The sequence below is a fragment of the Ursus arctos genome, unplaced genomic scaffold (assembly GCF_023065955.2).
Source record: "Ursus arctos isolate Adak ecotype North America unplaced genomic scaffold, UrsArc2.0 scaffold_24, whole genome shotgun sequence".
In the NCBI taxonomy this organism is placed as follows: domain Eukaryota; kingdom Metazoa; phylum Chordata; class Mammalia; order Carnivora; family Ursidae; genus Ursus; species Ursus arctos.
Window position 1 is genome coordinate 1,955,869 of NW_026622919.1, and position 17,849 is coordinate 1,973,717.

General features: G+C 53.2%; 1 protein-coding gene across 6 annotated transcripts in view; it reads right to left on the reverse strand.

The window, feature by feature from the left end:
- The window catches only part of RPTOR (regulatory associated protein of MTOR complex 1), a 329,837-nt gene that overhangs the window by 56,172 nt on the left and 255,816 nt on the right, over nt 1–17,849 (reverse strand). For all 6 annotated transcript variants that reach the window (XM_026483938.4, XM_057317686.1, XM_048227109.2 and 3 more), the window contains 4 exons: nt 4,256–4,330; nt 1,162–1,227; nt 687–878; nt 264–404 (listed from right to left, as the gene is read on the reverse strand). In XM_026483938.4, coding sequence (XP_026339723.2) covers nt 264–404; nt 687–878; nt 1,162–1,227; nt 4,256–4,330 — 474 coding nt within the window. The remainder of the gene's footprint in view (nt 1–263; nt 405–686; nt 879–1,161; nt 1,228–4,255; nt 4,331–17,849) is intronic.

Genomic DNA, 17,849 nt, shown 5'->3' on the forward strand with positions numbered 1-17,849 from the left:
GGAAGGAGCCTATTCTACAAGCTGCCGGGAGGCGCAGCCCTGTTAAATGCCTTTAAATGAAGCAAACACACGAGTATCTGGTGAAGAAACGCATTTTGTAGAGAATTAAACAAACATTTAAAGGTCTGCTCTCTAAAGGGTGCGCGCCAGTGGGAGATGAGGGCTCGCGGCTGCGGTCAGGGTCGCTGGCTCAGACCCCCGGGCGCCGCGGGAGACCGGCCGCGAGGCACTCGGCGGCTGCCTGCAGACCTGGGGCCACGCACCTTGCGGACCACGGGGCTCCCGTCATTGATCAGCTGGGCCAGCATCATGGCCACGTTGTGGTCGATGGTGGTCGAGTGGTCGGTCCTCTCTGCAGAGTTGCCCACAAACGTGCCAAGGGCGAAGACCGCTGCACAGCGCACCTGCAAGATGGGCCGGGTCGCGGTCAGGCCAGAGTGGGCGGCTGGGGTCCAACCCCTGCACGGTACCACTTGCCCTGACAGGGCAGCAGGGGCTGCAGAAGCAGCAACGCAGCAAACCGGGCACGGAGTGAGCCACCAGGGAGTGAGGGACCCGGGAGCCAGGCTGTGCGGCATGGTCTCCGGCCCTCTCCAGGTCACCCTTCCTCTGCACGTGGCGCCTGGGCTGGCTGGCTGGCACCCTGGCCTCAGCTGGCCTGGACACACTGGCGGTGGCGGGCTCACCTCAGGGATGGGGTCAGAGAGGAGGCTGCACAGTTTCTCGTGCGCGCTGTCCCTCACGCCACACCACCTGGCCGAGTCAAAGTTCTGCCAGATGCGTCCCAGGCAGATGGCCACCCACTGGCGCAGCAGGGGGTGGGGATCGTTGAGCTGCTCCAGGCAGATGGCGATCAAGTTTCCCTGGAGGCAGGCTTCCTGCGAGAGGGCAGACAACACCCGGAGGTCACCCCCGGCAGGGATCACAGCCTCGTGGCTCGGGGATACTCCACACTGCAACTTACGTTCAGTTTTCCTTATTCCGGATCCCGCCGACCTCAACTTACCCTGCCAACAACGGGCTACACAAAAGCCCCCGCCCCCTCCACGGTGCCCCCTTCCGAGGGAGACTGTCTCACAGACATTCAGATGGAACGGGGCAGCTGGGCCAGGCCCCTGCAGTGCCCAGGAGGCCCTGGGGGGGGGTGGCCATGACACTCACCTGTCCGGTGTTGTAGCTGTTGACAATCACGGCGAGGATGAAAGCCGTCATGGTCCGGTGCTCAGCCTGGAAGACAGAAGTCGGCCTGGTTTTGCTCTCTCCCCACGGTGGAGGCCCACCCTTCCCCGAGCACAGCAGAGCTACCCTTTCTGAGCCTTTGTGCTGAGCCTGGTGCGCGGTCAGCTCTGCTGCCTTTCGACTGGAGTCTACAGACAAGAAAAGCCCTGTGAAGAGGCTCCGGCGGCTTCAGGCTTCCAGCCAGCCTCTGAGCTCAGGTTCCCTGAGGTGCGGATGCCACAGGCCGGGACACGTCCGACCGCTCACCCCTCACCCTTGTTCAAGCCTGTGGAAGCACGCTGCTCTCCCTGAGTGCGCTGGCGGGAGACACGGGAACCCTGCATCCTAACTCAGTTCCCGGCCTTCTCCTTCCCGGTCTTCCATCGCGTGGGTCGTCTCCATCCTGCCCCTTCCTCTGTGGCCCTCCTGCCAGGGGGACCAGCCAGCCTATTTCGATGGTTTCACGGGGCCCAATGTGTTTAATGTGCACCTTGAGCGGAGTCTGAAATCGGTCCTTCTCGCTCTCACCCTCAGAATTGTCAAGGCCACTGCGGTGCCGATCCCGGCCTTCCTCTTCCAGCCTTAACCCTTCAGGGTCATGACGGCTGTTGTCTGTTCCCACAACCGACACGTTTGCTGACGCAGTCTTGTGCTGCTGCCAGCGTCCCCGTGGGTTCGATTCCCGCGTGAAGCGTGGTCTTCGTAAGCGTCAGCCCTGGGGGTCCGAATGTGGTGGGCTTGGAGTCTCTGACTACGTGTCCTGAATGGCACGTGAGGTGGCGGAGGGTCCCGGGGTGACAGTCCGTTTCCTCTAGCCCCAGCGTCCATCATCCGCGGAAGCCATCCGCTTCTGTGCAAAGGCCCTCTTCTGTTCTGGTTACTTTTAAGATTTTTCCCTTTTGCTCTGAGATGTTCTACTTCCATCAGGATGAGTCTCTGTCTGGATCTGTTTTTATTTAGCCTTTACAAGATTCACTGTGCTTTTTAAAACTGAAAACTCATTCCTTTCTTCATACGGGGAAAATTCTCAGCTGTGGGCGTGCTCGCGTCCTGCTTCTCCCCAGTGCCCTGACGGCGCACTCTGGCCTCGGGCTGGGAGCACTGGGACCCCTCCTCACAGGCCTCTGGGCCTCCTTCATGCCTTCTGTTGGCTCCGTTCCGTGTGACTTCTCCGCGAATTCTCTCTCACGGTGCTGGTCTGTGGTCACTCCGTCCACGGAGCTTTGAGCGGCAGTGACTGCGTCGTCCGCTAGAGGATCTCCCCTCGAATCTGCCTACTTACCAAGAGAATCTAGTTGGTCATTTTTTTTAAAGATTTTATTTATTTGACAGAGAGACAGCAAGAGAGGGAGAGCACAAGCAGGGGGAGAGGCAAAGGGTCGGGAGAAGCAGACTCCCCGCTGAGCAGAGAGCCCCACATGGGGCTCGATCCCAGGACCTGGGATCACGACCCGAGCTGAAGGCAGACACTCCAATGACTGAGCCCCCCAGGCGCCCCACTAGTTGGTCATTTTTGAGGATGAGTAAAAAGGAAAGAATAGATCATTTTCTTCTAACAGGGACAAAAGTACTTCTGAGGAAACAACACAATGGTGTATTTCTGGACATAACTAAATTGTTTCCCTCACTCGTCTCACACACACTTACACATACGGTTGTACAGTCTTTTTCAGAGAGCTCTGTTACTTCCAGTTCTCGGGGCTGACCTCCCGTTTGCCGGCTCTGCCGCTCTCCTCCCTGCTGGCTCGCTCGCCTGGGCTGAGGGTCTCAGGCTCTGGGCTGTGCAAGTGCCGGTGGAAAGTTCTGCCTTTGCTTCCCGGCCCCTGAAGATCGGGCTGCTGTCTCAGCCCGGACGTGGACACCTGGGAGCGGCGTTTCTGAGCCCTTCCCGCGGCTGGGCTGGGGCAGGCCTCGTAGCCTCCCGGCTATCAGTAGGGGTCTGTTCCTGAGCTGCTGCCGCTCAGGCCCCATCCTGGGTGCAGACACGGGTCTGCTGGGCAGGGGACCCCAGGGTTGGTGCTCCCTTCCCACCGTGGCTCTCCTTGGACTCCTTGCTTCAGTTTTTGGCATCTGGCAATCTTCTCTTTCGAATTTCACTATGGGCTCAAAACGTCAATGTGTCTGCAGCCGAAGTGGGGCCCACCCGTGCCGGCTCGGCTCACCGCTCAGCCATGATCACCACGCAGGGTCCTTTTCCATTCGGTTGACCGTATTCTCGCTCACCCGAAAAGCAGGGAAGCAGCTATGTGCAGTCTTGTGGAGTGCCAACTTTCGTGCCTAGGACGACGCTCCATTATCACACTTACGTCAAACCCGCGGGCACTATTCGCCTTTTATGTAACAATCCTGTTTTTAATGTCTTCTGGATTTTCTGTGGTAATCAGCATTAACACCAAGACTGTGAAAATGAGCTCTGACACTTTAAATATGCTGGCAAAACTCAGTCATATCCAGGAGCGACTCAGGACATCTGTTTTGTTCTCTCTGCCATGCTAAGAACTGCAGGGAGGGGATCTAGGGAGTAATTACAACACATTTGTAGGAGCCGCTGTAAGTGCTGCCCCTAGATGACTATTGTGGAAGCGCTTTAATAAAACAAAATAATTTGAAACTTAAACATTCACTCTCTTCTTTCTTGCCCTCGTTCCCTTCCTTCCTGATTCATAAGGCACATCAACAACTTGTCCTGTTCCAGAACCTTCACTAGGCATGTGAGCTGTCATATCATAGACGTGCAAGTACTCATTAATCTAATTCTGTTGCCAGGATGTGAGAGAGAGTGGATTCCACTCTCCTGCAAAGACACGCCAGAAAAACAGACGAATGTAAACAAGGGAACCCACCAGCTCAGAGGCAGAGAGGAAGCAGCTCTGCAGTCAGGTGCCCCTAAGCAAAGGCACATCGCCTGCCCACACCCCGACGTGGCCCCCCACCCGCAGGGAGCCCCTCGCCACAGGAACCCCAGAGCGTGACACACGAGCAGAGACAAATGACACAGATCTCGAGACGGTCCAAGGAGAAGTGAGGGTCGTCTTACTGGCATGTAAGGGTCTGCCAAGACCGACAGGAAGTATTTGTGACCGTTGTCCTTCACCAGGTCAGCTTGGCATGACTGGGGAGAGAAAGAGACAGGGAGAAACCGTGAGTGCAGGTACCCGGAGGGGCTCCTCGCTTCCTGGGATGTGCGAATAATGGACGTGCAGTGACTGCTTCACGCCTTCAGGATTTCCTCAAGTCCAGGGCTCGTTTGGAAGAACAGCTACAATGCAGACACACCGTCCTTGGCTGCGGGACAGGGGCGGCACCTCACGCACGCTCAGCAGTGCGGCAGCTCGAAGACGTTCCCCGAACACCTCCTGGCACCCACTGGGAGGGGGTCCGGGCCGTGGGACCGGCCCCCCTGAAGGCCCCCTCCACCTCTGTGGCCCGCGCCCACACCCTCCCTTCAACATTCCCTTCCTCCCGCCCTCCAAGGGGGAGGCACCCAACACGCAACCCTCCCTGGTTTCTGCAGACTCCAGTCCCTGCCGAAGCTTTCCTTAGGGTTTTGCTTAGACTTACAAAACCCTGGAAAAGGATAATCTGTGTGAGTACAGTCGTTGTGGACCGTTTGTGCCACATGTTTCAACAGGTGCTTCCTGGAGTAGAGGCCCAACTCCTTACCCCAAAGGAAGAGCCCTGAGGTGGGGCGTATAAGTGAACGGTCAGGTGTGCGGCTCTTCCCGACTCTCCAGGCCACGCTATACCAGCACGCACCTGCATGGCTGTGGGTTCGTGAGCTCAGCACACGGCTCGGCCCTGGACACAGACATGACCCACGCCGTGCCCACAGTCTCTGGAAGAGACAACTGTGTGTGCATGATGGCACAGCAGGGAGACCCCGGGCACGTGGGGGCTCAGGGAAAGGAGGGGGGCGCCTACACTGAGGGACAGCTGGGATCTTCTGCAGACTTGGGATGGAGGTGAAGGTGAGCCTATGCTGTGGGATGCGGGATGCAGGTGGCACGGGGCTTCAGATGCTGTGTGGAGGCCCTGAGGAGGCCTGCAGGCGCTGGAACCTGGGACAGTCGAGGCAGTGGGTCTGCGGGACTGCAGTGGAGGGTGAGCCGGACTGGAGGGGGGTGGCAGGTGCAGCAAGGGCAGAGGGGATGGGGATGACCCCGAGAGGCGAGGAAGACTGTACTGGCAGGATCGGAAGCAGGAGGTGGTGGGAGGCCCAACTACCTGGCAAGATCACTGAAGAGGTGGGGAGCCAGTCACAGGCCCTCCGAGGAGGAGGAGTTCTATTTGGGGGCCGATGCGTTTGAGGTTCCTCTGAGACTCGAGCAGAGCCGTCAGGAGGAAGGGTGCACGTACGCACTCCCAATAGCGGAGTGTGATCCAAGCTGACCTTCTAGATTGGAAGCCACACTCGCATTGGGTGGGAACCCAGCAACACAGAGGGGGAAGAGGGTGCTCTGGGCCATGGAGGACGGGGCCCTGGAGGACACAGGGAACAGGTGCTCGGGACTGAGGAGTCGGAATCCTGGAGAAGGGAGCCTGGCTCGGAGGCGGTGGCCATGTTACCAGAAGCCCTGATGTCACACCAGGCTGGCAGGTTTGGAGGCATTTTGCAAGTGCTGGTACTTCGAGGGGCTCAGAGGATGATGCCTTGGACACTCAGGGTTCAGGGGCACAGCGCCGAGAGAAAGGTTTCTGTTTGCGCGGAGGAGAGGAAAAGGCAGAACTGGAAACAAGCAGGTGGGTCTTGTACCAGCCTGTCCCTCTCGCTAGCTGTGGGGACCCCAGTTTAGACTCTGCTCGACTTGTGGGGTCGAAGGTAAGCACGCAGCACATCCAAGAGCATCTGAGAGTGACACACGCATCCGAGATGCTCTTATTCTGGAGGGAGGGACCCTTGGAACGTGGGTTCAGTGTTACACGGGCTCCTGGACTGACATCCAGAAAAACTGATTAGTGGCATCTGGGGTAACACGTCCAAAGAGATGATGAATTTCAACTGCTCCCTCCAGAGGACAAAGGCCATTAAAGAAGAAGTAAGCTTCTGACAACAAAGGGAGAAGGGCCGCGTGCTCCCCCTCCACGGGCGTGGGGCTGTCTCCCACGTGCAGCCCCCCCAGCTCTGCAGACAGAGCCCCCGCCCCCCCCCGGCCCCGCGCCTCCTCCACACCGTCTGCTTCTCGGGGGCTGATAATCAGGTGTTTCTGCCTCGCACCAGTAAACCGACAGGGCACCACCGACCCGGCCGTGTAAGTGGGAGCTAAGCAGGGTGGGGTGTGGGTCAGGAAGCATGGGCGCCCGGGACTCAGGTCAGCAGGCTGATTCCCGCAGAGCCAGGAAGCCAATCAAGTGCGAGTTTCCAAGTAATCCCGCGGGGACGCCCTGCTCTGAACAAAGGCGGTGACAGAAGATCTAAGAAGGCATCAACATGACGTCCTCTCGGTAGAGACGACGTCCAGAGGGGACCGGGAGAGAGCAGTGCCAGCGCCCCTGGGAACAGCGGCCTGGTGCCCGATTCCGAGAACAAAGGCCCCTTTCTTTATTTAAACCAGAGGTTCGACAAGTCAGATCGAGGCCCACGCGTCCCAGCGAAGCTCCTGCAGCACGCCTCACCATAGTAGCACGGGGCCGCTACTTCCACCCGACTCACTCCGAACCAAGGCGTGTGCGTCAGAGTGCCTTCGGTGCAGAGCCCGCTCTGATGAGGAGGTCGTGCCAGGAGGGGCCGCACGAGCGCCGTCTCTGCGGGCCTGCCTGCCCTTCCAGCCTCAGCCGGAGTCGCTTACCAACTGGCTTAGAGCTTGCTCAGATTTTCACCAGCTCGGCTGCCCCATCCCTGCCCTCTGTCCACACCGCAGGCAGGGACCTGGGACACGCGTACCCTGGCCAAGTGCCGCATCAGAAGGAAGGGAACTACAGAGGCACAGAAATGCAGTGCACAGACACACACTTCCCACGAGCTCCGGGGAGCGCCTTCCGCGGGGCGTCGGGGGCTCTGGCAGCCAAGAAGCCTCGGCGACAGCTGCGTCCCCCACATCTAGCTGCAGGTATGACAGATTAGGGCCGGAGGAAAGGCAAGGGCATGAATACAAAATGGTCTTTCCTAAATAGGCCCCTGTCCCACCACATGTTAAAACCAGCTCTGACGTGCTTCTAATTCCCTGCTACGGCTCTGGTTCTTGTCTCTCGGAACTTCAGGGAATTGTGCTTTTAAAACGAGGGACAGGGAGGTGAGGAAGTGAAGTGCAGAGGGGGAAGGGAGCACAGATTTCACTGTGGCACCGACCGAAGACGCAGTGTGCAGACAGATACCAGGACAGAGCAGAGAGCAGGAGGGATGGTTTCTGCGAGGCTCAGTTCACGAGGCCAGGCCCATGGCAGAACCTGGCAGAACACACTTCCTTCTCCTCCACGCGACGACAGTCTGTTACGGGGGGGCTGGGACGTTGGTGGGACAGTCCTGAGTACCAGTGAGCACGGCCGCTCGTGACCTACTGTGAACTCGGAGAAACTCACACAGTGGGATAGTCATGTTTCCCGTCGTGTGATTCCCAGAGTTCAGATCTCAATGAGAGAAAAGGAGACCCTGAGTGGGCTGCGGGGTGGCTGTTCCCAGAGTGATGGGTGCCAGCGGAGATGGCAGGATGGTGTCGAGATGTGCACGCACCCAGTTTTAGCAACAGTGTGAGGTCAAAACCAGCAGTGCCTGAGAAAACGAGACCAGGGCAGGATTTCCGCTTAATGGTCACAAGAGCTCACGGCCCCTCACAAATTCCGCAGCAAGTTCACTGGGCACGTCCACTTTCCTCCACACGCCTCAGGTCCTGGCGTGATGGACTTCCCACCCACCAAGTGCAGAAGATACTTAAAATATTCACAGCGCCTGGACAGTGCAGTCGGAGAAGGTCGCAACCCTTAATCTCGGGGTGGTGAGTTCGAGCCCCACGTTGGGCGTAGAGATGACTTAAAACAATAAATGAACATTAAAAAAACATTCTCGCATCAGACGCTCTCGTGTCAAAAGTAAGCTTCGGAATGAAAACACACCACGGATGTTGTGAATAACCGGGATCAATGGGAAAATCACTGGCACGTACGGATGCTTTTATGCGTTCAATCTACTTTTTCGTACGCGTTCCAAAACTAGTAAGTATATTTAAAAGTTCAAGGATCGAAATGCTACAGAAAGGCACCGATGGGGAAGGCGGCTTCTCGCCTCTGTCCCTGCAGGGCTGCCGAGGCGGCACGATTACACCTGAACGTGGAAAAGTGACATCGGGATATAAAAGGAAAATAAATGTTAAATAAAATGCAAGTTAAAGCCCCCCTCCACCACTACTGTAAGTGCTTTGTTAGTTTCTTACTGATTCTCCTGATGTTTCTTTATGCAAACCTAAGAAACAGGAACACAGAGACTGAGCCATCCTTTTCGTAAATGAGAGGACCACTCGCTCTATGTGAGGCGACCCTGCCACGCGGAGAGCGTCCTCTCTTCACGGCAAACGCGCAGCAGCCCGTCAGGAGGAGAGCGTGGCTTGTTCAGACCCACGCAGGGAAAGCTGTAAGTTCCCGCAAGTGACACGGCCCCATCACAGGACAAATGCATTTGCAGTCTAGACACTTTGCGCCCTAGCCACACAGCCTGTGGTAAGACAGCTGAGCGCTCTCCCATCTGAGAGGTGAAAACCCATATTCGGCGCCGTCCTACTGTGCACATCCCTTAGCACGGAAAGGACTGAGCACCTCCCCTACGCGTAAATAAGGGCCATTTGTATTTCTCTTTCTGGGAACTGCTAGATCATTCCCATCTTCTGACCATTTCCCTGCTGGATTGTCAGTGTTGTTTTTGAGTTCTTGGAGCTCTTCACATATCATGAAAGCTGGTCTTCCACCTGGGAGAGGAATTTTAAATACCACCCCCCATTCTTTCAGACTTTGTTCATGTATTTTCCCCCCATGCCAATGTTTTATTGCTCTGCAACCAGATCTATTAATTTTCAAAGATATCTAGACTTTAAGTCATGGTTAAAAAGGCTTTCATCACTCTAAGGTTAAAACAGAATTTACCTGGGTTTTCTTTTAGTGCTTTTATGGTTTCATTCTTTATATTTAAATAATTTTTTAAAAGTCAATTCTGGGGACACCTGGGTGGCTCAGTCGGTGAAGCGTCCGCCTTCGGCTCAGGTCATGATCCCAGGGTCCTGGGACTGAACCCCGCGTTGGGCTCCTTGCTCAACGGAGAGCCTGCCTCTCCCTCTCCCTCTGCTGCTCCCCCTGCTTGTGCTCTCTCTCTTTCTCGCTCTGTCAAATAAATACAATTTTTAAAAAAATAAAAAATAAAGTCAATTCCGGTGTTTGGGATGCACAGTTGGACAGCTAGCTACCCTAACACCAGAAATTCAGGAGCCCGTCATGCTTACTGAGCGGATATGAGCTGCTGACTCGACACTGCACAACACCCTGTGTACTCCGAGGCCCGTCTCTGCTGTGCCCGTTTGTCAGCCTGTCTGTCCGTGATCCAGCCCCACAACGCTTTTTATTCCTGAGGCTTTGTTGTAAGTTCTGATATCTGGCAGGTTAGTTCCTCGCCATTTTCGTTCCTATTCAGAGTCTCCCTGGCGATTTCTATTTATTTCTCCATAGGAAGCATAGAGCATGTCAGTCTATTTCTAGAAAAGAGGGAGGGAAAAAAGAGCCTGCTGGTAGTTTTATTGGGATTGTATTAAAGTATTAAAGTTTAAATTAATTTAGGGAACACTGACATACTGCTGACGACAAGTCCTTCTGTAAATAAACAGCGTACGTTTTTATTTGTTCTGGTGGATTTCTGTGTTCTTCGCGCTGCTTTACAGTCTTCTTCTCAGAGTGTTTTCACGTCTCAGGTCAGGTCTATGCCCAGATTTAGGGCTCTCTTGTCCATGGGGTGCACGTATCTTCACTGGTTGTTCCTGTGATTTCTGTTCGTTTATCGTGAGTCCCCCTTCCTCTAACATCTCTCATTAGCAGCCTGGCACTGACTGCCCTGGCACTTCCAGGGGCATCGAGTGCCAACCGTAGTGGTTTGCTCCTACTCTTCTAGTTTCTGTGCCTTTACTTTTGGGCTCTGTCTGTTAGCGGAGAGTGACTGTGGCTTCCCATTCTCGCTTGTTGCTCTCAGTGTCTCCCCACTAAGTCCGACGCTGGCTTCTGGGCTTAAATGTTAGAGGAGCAGCTGATGACGCGATCGTATTGTGCAGTTTTCTCCCCTCACGAGAAGATCGACGTCGGCCTTCTTCTACTGAGCAATGTCATCACCGTGACGGCTCGGCTTCTTGGGGGCTGATGTGGAACCAACCCCCACCCCAGGAGAAGCCCGTTCGGCAGCGCGCTGCTGTCCCTTCCATGTTCTGCTGGGTTATTTCCAAACACAGTATGGATGCAATGCGGTTTGCCTTTTTGTGTGACCTTTTCCCATTTTGTGTGTGGTGATGTATATAAAACATAAAATTTACCATTTTATCGTTATGTAAAGCATATGGCTTGGTGGCATTAAGGACATTCACACGGTTGTGCTTTTTAGGTTCTCCCATCAATGTTATAGTTGTCCCATAAACAGAACGGTGACGTTTGCCTTCATTTCACTGCTCTGGAGGGTTAGACGCTGCTGGAGCTCTCTGCCCCGGGAGCGCCGGGTGCGGTGGGTTCTGCCAAACGCCCTTCCCTGTTCCTTCTAGGGAAACAGGTGTGTCTGAGCCTTCTACTTCTTCTGGAGTCCATTTGATAAGTTGTATTTTCTGGAAATACAAGTTTGCTATATTCAAGTTATCGTTGCATTTTCAGAGAAGTGCAAAATAATCTCACGAACAACGTGTCCTCCTTCCTGTAGCTCTTCCTCACTGGTCCCAGTCCTGACCAAGCTTTGTCCTCTCCATCAGGTGAGCTGATTCTTCCCCAGTGAAACGGCTTTTTATTTACTGTTGAATTTTTGTATTTTTGCTTGCGAACTTGGAGAAAGTCCTTCTTGGATCTTTATCGAGCAGCCTTTCTCTGCATGCCTGGAGCTCCTGGGTTCCAGTGCCGTCCTAGCTGGTGGCTTACCCACTCTGCTTCTCTGTCGGGGGACGCAGGGAGTGAAGGTTGCCAAGGCTTCTCTGAATGTGGCTTTAGCTATATTCCATGGGTCGGAGGTGCAGTATTTTCATTATCTGTACTTTTGGAAACTACAACTTTGTTTTGTATTTTTCCTTTGACCCAAGATCGAAGGCAATTGTTTAAAAAAAATTTTTTTTTCTAGTTGGAAGGCCCACTTCGTTTTCTGATACTGTTATTCACCTCTGGTCCTACTATGCACAACGTCTGTAGTATTTCTACTTTTTGGAAATTCTTCAAGTTTCTTTTGTGGCCTAATATATGGTCAGATCTTGTACACAGAAATAGCGTTTATAACCAGCACACAGCGTTCCGTGCGTGTGGTCTGCCTTACTTGGAAGCCTACGTTATTCTTAACAAAAGCAGCAACAAGAGTTCCCGAATCACTGCCTCTGGGTTAGCTCTTTACACTCACCCCTGCTTTGCTACGCTCTCAGCTCTCTGAGGCCAAGGACCCTGTATGAGTACTCTTTATGGCCCCCGAATGTAGCACAGCCTGGTTCCTATCAGAGGCCCACTAAGTGTTTGCTGAATGAATAAAAAAGCCGATGTGTGCACAGAGAAGCATTATGACTCCTAATCATGGATGCTGATCACACCCTGTAACTGCTTCCAGTGTGGACGAGTCCATCCAGCCACCTGTGAAGGGAGGAGGCAACGAGCAGCCTAGCCAGGATGCCGAGGCCCAGCCTCTCCCTGCCGTGCCCTGCGGGCTTCCACCCAGACCCTGGAGCCCAGGTCACTGCCAGGTGCCACTCAGGTCCCGGGTGGCACCGGTGTCTACGCTGGTGCTTCCTGCAAGTTGCACTAACTCAGCCTTGACTTCAGGCTCCACACAGCAAAACTGTGGTTGCCCTTTTCCTGAAACACATGAGACTGGAGTCCTGCTCGCTGTGCTCTCGGGGTGCCCAGCATCCCTGTCCTCATCCTCGCTCTGATCAGCTCTGTAGAGCCAGCAATTCAGCCCAGCCTAACAATGAATCATGGGCCCCTGAGTCATTACCCAGAAAAACAGCCTCTCTCAATTGCCCTTGGCATCGGGCTGACGCTTCATGTCCTCTCACCAGGAAGTCCCCTGCAGCCTGAGTCACTGAGCCCATTCATGCTGCAACAGGGTGATCTGTCACCTCCCCACCCGCACCCAGTCCTGTCTGCCCGCAGGGGCCTGACGGCCTGATGGGGAGCAGCAGTGACAGCCCCCTGCTTCCTCCTTCTGCTTTTCATTTCACTCCTGGAAATCCAGAGCCACCTGAAAACAACGGTCTCCCTCCTGCCAGGACAGACAGACAGACTCACGACAGGGCCTTGTCCTGGGCAGATGGCCTCCAGGACCTCAGCCAGTGCTGGAAGGGGCAGCCCTGGCTCCTGTGACGTGAGGGTGGGGGATCTGCTCTCTGGCTCCTCGAGGGTGGCCCTGGATCTCCCCCAGAGCAAAGCCCACTCTGAGGGCCTCTGAAATGCAGATGCCTCATTAACCAGGATGATGGCAAGGAAGAGACCATTCTGCAGGACAATAAAAACAGCACCTCGAATCCACTTAGACAGCACCTCCTTGCTGACTACAGCTTCTCCGTGAGACGTGCAAACATGTGCTCCCTGATGCCGAGATTTCTTTTCTGCACTTTATAACCTATAGCTTGGAAATTAAGTGGACCACCGAAGCAATTCGATTATTGATACCAAAATGAGCAGGCAGGAAGGACAGGTAACATTCATCAAGCACCGACAGCAAGCCACACATGGGGCTGGGGCTTTCCTGTGGACCCGGCCTTCGCTGCCCGAGCACCTGCTGTGACAGCAAAGCCACGGGCTCGCCTGCCTGCAGGGGGGCGAGTTGCAGGGCAGGTGGCGGGTGCAGCAGGGAAACCGAGAGAGAGAGGTACACAGAATCCTGGGAATGCAAAAACAAAAAAAAACTCCAACACCAAACCTTATCAAATAAGCCTAAGCCAGTAATGAGGGAGAGAAGAAGAATGATACTCAGATTTAAAAAAAAATTAATGAAAGTGAATAAAGGAATCGTGGTTGACCTGGGACACAAAGCAGGTCATGTAACACAAATCCCAGTGAACCACAGTGACCTTCATTCCAGAGGAACGGGATGGAAGCGGAGGACGGGGTAACACCTGGAGATACCGGCAAACACACCCCAGGCAGGCAGGTGGTTGGGGTCCCATACTCGGTGATGAATCAACCTTGAGAGCAGGGATCCCTGCCGTGAGGTGACAAGAAGGCCCTTCAGCTCTGCGGTCTTCCTCCCTGAACCCATCACCCAACATCAGACATATCCTGACAGAGGGACGGCCCCAGAAACCGTCCCCAGAACTGCTGTCCCCCAAATCAGGGACGTGAGTGACAGCTCAGCCCAGAGTTGCCTGGGGAGACATGAGGACCCGACAGAGAGGAGAACCAAAGAAAGCTGAACAGAGTGTGGACTTTGGCCAATAATGACAGTGTGTCAACACGGATTCCTTAAGATGCTAACAACAGGGGAAGTGGGTGTGGGCTCTGCGGGGGCTTTCCTTACTATCTTTGGTTTTCTATAAATATAACCTGTTCTCAAAATCAGTTTCTTAAGACAAAACCCGTAGTAACAAGGCATTCAGAGACAGAGACAGACAAGCTGCTAGCATAGGAGTGACGTCTGCCCTGGTCCCGAGCGGGCCAGCCCCTCACGGGCACCGGGCCGTCAAGACAGCAGGTTCGGGACTGCAAACTCTCTGGCCGTCCTGGTCACACTCGGATCCCGGTGACGCGAGTCATCACAGGATGGATGAGAAAGCTAAACCCGCTCATTCTGTCAATTGAGTTTTGTGTGTGAGCCTGGAGGGGGCGGTGGGAAGGGGGGGCGCAGGTGCAGGAAGAGAGGCTGGTGGCGTCAGAGCCGAGGCGCGGAGACGGGATTACTGTGCAGAGAAATCAGCATGAGTGCTGGGACAGGGCAGGGGAACTCGCACAGGCTCGGGGGGCAGAAAGAAGACCCCGCTCCTCTCTGACCCGCTTCCGCTCACAGTGCGTTCTCTCCGGGCCTCACAACAGCATCACACATACTGAAGCCCCCGTACCCCCAAATGTGGACTGACTTCCTAAGTATGGCGCAGAACGTTCCAAATTCACGGACATTGTGCCCTCGACCCCCTGGCGACTCTGTAAATAACCTGTATTAACTGTAACTTGAACTGCATAGTAACGGTGTGTGTGAAGAAACCCCAGTTAGCGGCAACCTAGCTTACAGGAATCTTTAAGTGACAAAGGATAAGGGGGGTCTGAGGGACTGACTAGAGCTACCGGCACCCTCCCGCAGGTTCGGGCACATTCTACGCACTTTCCCATCCTGCCGCGATCGCACTCTTGACGTGGGACCCCAGCCCACAGCCTGGAGGACAATTTAAATGAGCATTCTGCAGCGTGTGCGCTCTCCCTCTCCCGCCCCTGTGCTTGTCTGCACTTCCGGACAGTTGCAGATGGCATGACGCTTCGCCTGGAGACTTTCCTAAGAAAAGGGACATTCTCTTACATAACCACAAAACCACGATCGCTCTCAAGAAATGGAGCTTTGATACCGCACTGTCACCCGATATTCAGTCCATATTCAAATTTCTCCCAACTGTCCCAACAGGGTCCTTTGCAGCTCTTGGTCTGGGGTCTGGGATCCAGACCAGCACTCACTGTCGTGCATCGTGAGTCTTCATCTGGAATAGTCTCCCCACATTCTGTTGTCTTTCTTGGGTTGAAAATCTAGAAGGACAGTACAGTTGTCCCCAGACTGTTCTACAATTTGAAATTCTTATCAGCTCTACTGAGGTCAAAGCGATATTCGACAACTGTGCACATTTACAAGCACAGGTTTTGGTAACTGTGGATATACGTGCACGCCCGTGAAGCCACGTTACAGTCAACCACGGGAGCTCTGCCCTCAAGTTTCCTTGACGCTTGGGAATCCCCCCTCCCCAGGCAGCAACTAACCTGCTTTCTGTGACTATAGTCTGCACTTTCTAGAACTTTATGTAAATGGAGTCGTACAGTATACACGCTCCTTTTCCTGGTTTCTTTCACTCAGCATAACCATCTCGGGGCTGGTGTAGTCTTTCTTCCCGCAGAGCAATGTTTCGCAGCAGGGACAGATCACTGCTGACGCGCTCACTCACAAGTGGACGGTCACTTGGGCTGTTCCCAGCGTTCAGCTACCACAGATAAAGCTGCTGTAAACACTGTGTACGATTTTTCATGGACATGTGGAACATAGCCGCGTTCCTCTGAAGCTGTGCCCACACAGGACGGTCTTCTCGTTTCGGACACTCGAACCGCGGTGTGCTGGCGTCTCACTGGTTTCACCTGCCATTTGCAGAACAATGTGCGGCATTTTTTTCTGGTGCTTCTTTGACGGCAAGCTACTTCCTTAGCGAAGTGTCTGTTCAAACCCTTGGCGCATTTTTTGGTCTGTGTGTTTGTTCTCATATTGAGTTCTGAGAGTTCTATGATCTCACTATGAGTTTTTATCAGATAAATGATTTGCAAATATTTTCCCATTTTGAGCTAATTTTTAATGTGGTACCAGGTGCAGACTGCAGCTCACTTTTTTGCATATGGATGTCCAACCCTCCCAGCACCGCGGGGTGAAAAGATCTGAGTGGTCTGCACCTTTGTTGAAACTCAGTTGACCCTGTATGTGCGGGTCTACCTCCTGACCGCTCACTGGGTTCCATGGGTTTATCCATCCATTTTGATGCTGCTTTCGGTCCTACTATAGACGTAGGTAAGTCTTGAAATCAGGTGGTACTAGTCCTTTACCTTTGTTCTTCCTTCCTTCCTTTCTTTTTTTTAAAGAAAGTTGTTTTGGCTATTCTAGGTCCTTTGCATTGCCTTGTGGATTTCAGAGTCAGGACCCGTGATGACGGGATCTCTGTTTATCCAGATTTTCTGTAATTTCTCTCGTCAGTGGTTAGTGGCTTTAAGTATACAAATCTTGTGTCTCTTTTCCTGGGATTCATCCCTAAGTATTTCATATTTTTGATACCGTTGTAAATGTTTTTTATTTTAATTTCAACTTTTCAAGGTTGATTAATAATAAACATAAATAAAATAGAGTTTTGTGTGTTGACCTTGTAACCTGCAACTTTACTAACTTCACTCATTAGTGGTACTAGGTTTGTGGGTTTCGTTTTTTCTGTTTTTTTGTTTTTAATAGATTCAACCAGGTTTCTACAAAGAGAATCATGTTGATTGAAAAGAAAGACAGTTATGCTTTTTCCTTTCCAACCTGGACGCCTTTATTTCTCTTGTACTGTGTGCGGCTTCCAGTACCGCCGGAGAGAGGTGACGAGGGTGGCACCTCGTCCTGCTCCTGATCTTAGCGTTCAGACTCGCACGTGTGATGCTGGCTGCAGCAGTTTCTGCAGACGCTGCTCGTCATGCTGAGGAAGTGCCCCTCCGCGACTGGTTTGCTGAGAGCATTTGAAAAAAGTCTGAAACAGGTTTCAGGTTGTGTCACATGCTTTCTTTGTGTCATCTCTGAGAACGAGAACATGGGTTTAACTGTTGTTAATAAGGTAAATTACAGTGAGTTTTCCAGTCGTTCAACTGCCTTACATTCCTGAAATAAGTCCCGCTAGGTCATGAGTTATCAGCCTTCCTAGATGTGGCTGAATTTGATTTACTGAAGTTGCGTTTGGAATGTCTGCGTCGGTCCTCACGAGGGACGCTGTCTGGATGTGGCATCGGGATACTCACTGCTGGTCTCACACGACGACACGGGACGGTGCTTCTCTGCCAGCCATTTCCTCAGCGAAGTGCCAGAACCCACCAGTGAAGCCACCTGACCTGGAGCTTCTCTGCAGGAAAGTTTGAAACGACAGGTCCAATTTCCTTAATAGACTCACTTCCTAAGTGAGAAGCTCTTGTCATTCAAGAATGTACTTGAATGTCCCGGCACTGAGACGTTCATAATAGTCACTTCCTGTTCCTTTAATGTCTCTAGAACCTTCCGGGATGCCACCTCTCATTCCTGATTTGGGAAGTGGTGTTTGTTTCTCTTTCTGTGCAGCCACTCAGGGAACAGGATGGAGGTACCTCAAAATATTAAAAGCAGAGCGGCCCTCCGGCCCAGCAATCGCACGGGGTGTGTAACCAGAGGAAAGGAAGCCTGGACCTGGGTGGCGGCGTTACTCATTTTATTGACCTGCTCTAAGAACCAGCTTTTGGTGGGATAGATTTTCTCTGCTTTTCTGCTTTCTTTTGCATTGATCGCCACTGTGATTTTTATTTCTTTTCTTTTACTTCTTTTGGGTTTAATCTGCTTTTCTTTTACCAACAGCTCAAGGTTGAAGCTGAGCCCAATAATTTAAAACCTTCCCTCTTCACCAACACCTACACATAGAACTGTAAGTTTCCCTCTCACGCTGCTCAGCTGTGCCCCACAAATCCTGATATGCTGTTCTCAGTTCCCTTCCATTCAAGGTATTTTGTATTTCCCTTCAGGCCCTTCTGAAAAATATTTACTAAAC